At 34.8% G+C, this 1366-nt stretch overlaps 1 protein-coding gene across 1 annotated transcript in view; it reads right to left on the bottom strand.

Moving 5' to 3' along the window:
- Positions 1 to 514: 514 nt before the first annotated feature.
- The window catches only part of LOC118737932 (carbonic anhydrase 6), a 3186-nt gene continuing 2334 nt past the window's right edge, over positions 515 to 1366 (bottom strand). The window contains exon 6 of the mRNA XM_036468759.1: positions 515 to 546. Within this exon, the coding sequence (XP_036324652.1) occupies positions 515 to 546 (32 nt within the window). The remainder of the gene's footprint in view (positions 547 to 1366) is intronic.

Genomic DNA, 1366 nt, shown 5'->3' with positions numbered 1-1366 from the left:
ATTTTAGTTCCAAGGCGAACTCATACTGAGCTTTTCGAAGCGGTGTTACGAATATCAAAATGATGTGTTTGTTGTACACAAACCTTGCTTTGTTCTTTATCTGCATATTTTTGCAAATAATTGAACTAGGAAACTAACTAAATGAAAAGAAAACTTTCTTTAAATTTTCCGCAGGCATTCCGGAGAAGGGGGCAGGGTTGAACCCCAAAAACCCGTACCTGCGTTCGGGCGTGCCCCTAGTAAACTTTCTTGGAAAAATTTTTGTTGAATATTTTGCTCCTGGAAAGTACTTGCATTACTTGTAAATATAAACTTTTTTGGCTTAAGGGGTTTGATAAAATTATTTATCGTAATATTTCAGACGTACCAAAAATTAAAAAAGACGTGTTTTACGACGAAGATATACCTTCTAACTCAATAAAATTCAAAAACTTAGTAGGCCAATATTTCGAAATAATTACGTGATTGAACAAAACTGAAAATGCTGTTTATCTACATTTGAATATATGGAACTTCATGGCCGTATATCAGGTGATTCATCTAGACCTTTTTTTTAATTTTAAAGAAAACACTTAAAATTGAACTGGATGTTGGAATATTTGTTATTACCCGAAAGAACATTCTCTGACATTGGGCACGTTCAGAAGGCGCAACAGCTCAGTAACTGTTGCCATTGCACCTTCTGAACGCGTTGTTGTTTACTTCTGATCAACTGAACAGTTGCGTGTTAGATGATCGTAATATTTTTCTGATTATTTGAGACAACATGTTGTTGAGAGTTGAATTTGACAGCTAATGCATCAAGCCGTTCAGAAGACGCATAACGATCACTGATTTCTTTAGCAACGGTTGCGCTCAACTGCTGCGCCTTCTGAACCTACCCATTTACTTTTTAAAAATGATTTCCATCAAATGTAGGCCGCAGACAGAATATAACCGTCAATAACGAGCAATTCCGCACCTTTATAACGGCCCTTTGTTGCCTGAAAAAACATTTGGTTATGTGAAGTCAAAAGTCTTCGTCGATAAGCCAGCTATGATTTAAAACTTGGAAGCCCGTAATGCTGCAGAACGTAATCTAAAATTCCGAATGGACAACCTACAGCGTAATCGCGAACAACATTTGGATGAAATTATTTTTAAAAAGTAAATTTTAGAGAATGTTCTTTCGGGTAATAATAAAGATTCCGACATTCAGAATTTATTTAGGTTTTTTAAAAAAAGCCCTAAATGGATCACCCTATACAGATATCATCCTACTAGATGCATGTATTTTATGTTTATAAATTATATTTCTAACATTACAAAATTACACTAACAAGTAAATTAAAATATAGCCGGTGGAAATTTTGTTCAATGGATGCCA

This window comes from Rhagoletis pomonella, unplaced genomic scaffold, assembly GCF_013731165.1.
Source record: "Rhagoletis pomonella isolate Grant_MI unplaced genomic scaffold, Rhpom_1.0 Rhpom_scaffold_00004, whole genome shotgun sequence".
NCBI classification, from domain to species: domain Eukaryota; kingdom Metazoa; phylum Arthropoda; class Insecta; order Diptera; family Tephritidae; genus Rhagoletis; species Rhagoletis pomonella.
Note: the sequence above shows the minus strand (reverse complement) of the source record. Positions and strands in the feature narration are given on the sequence as shown.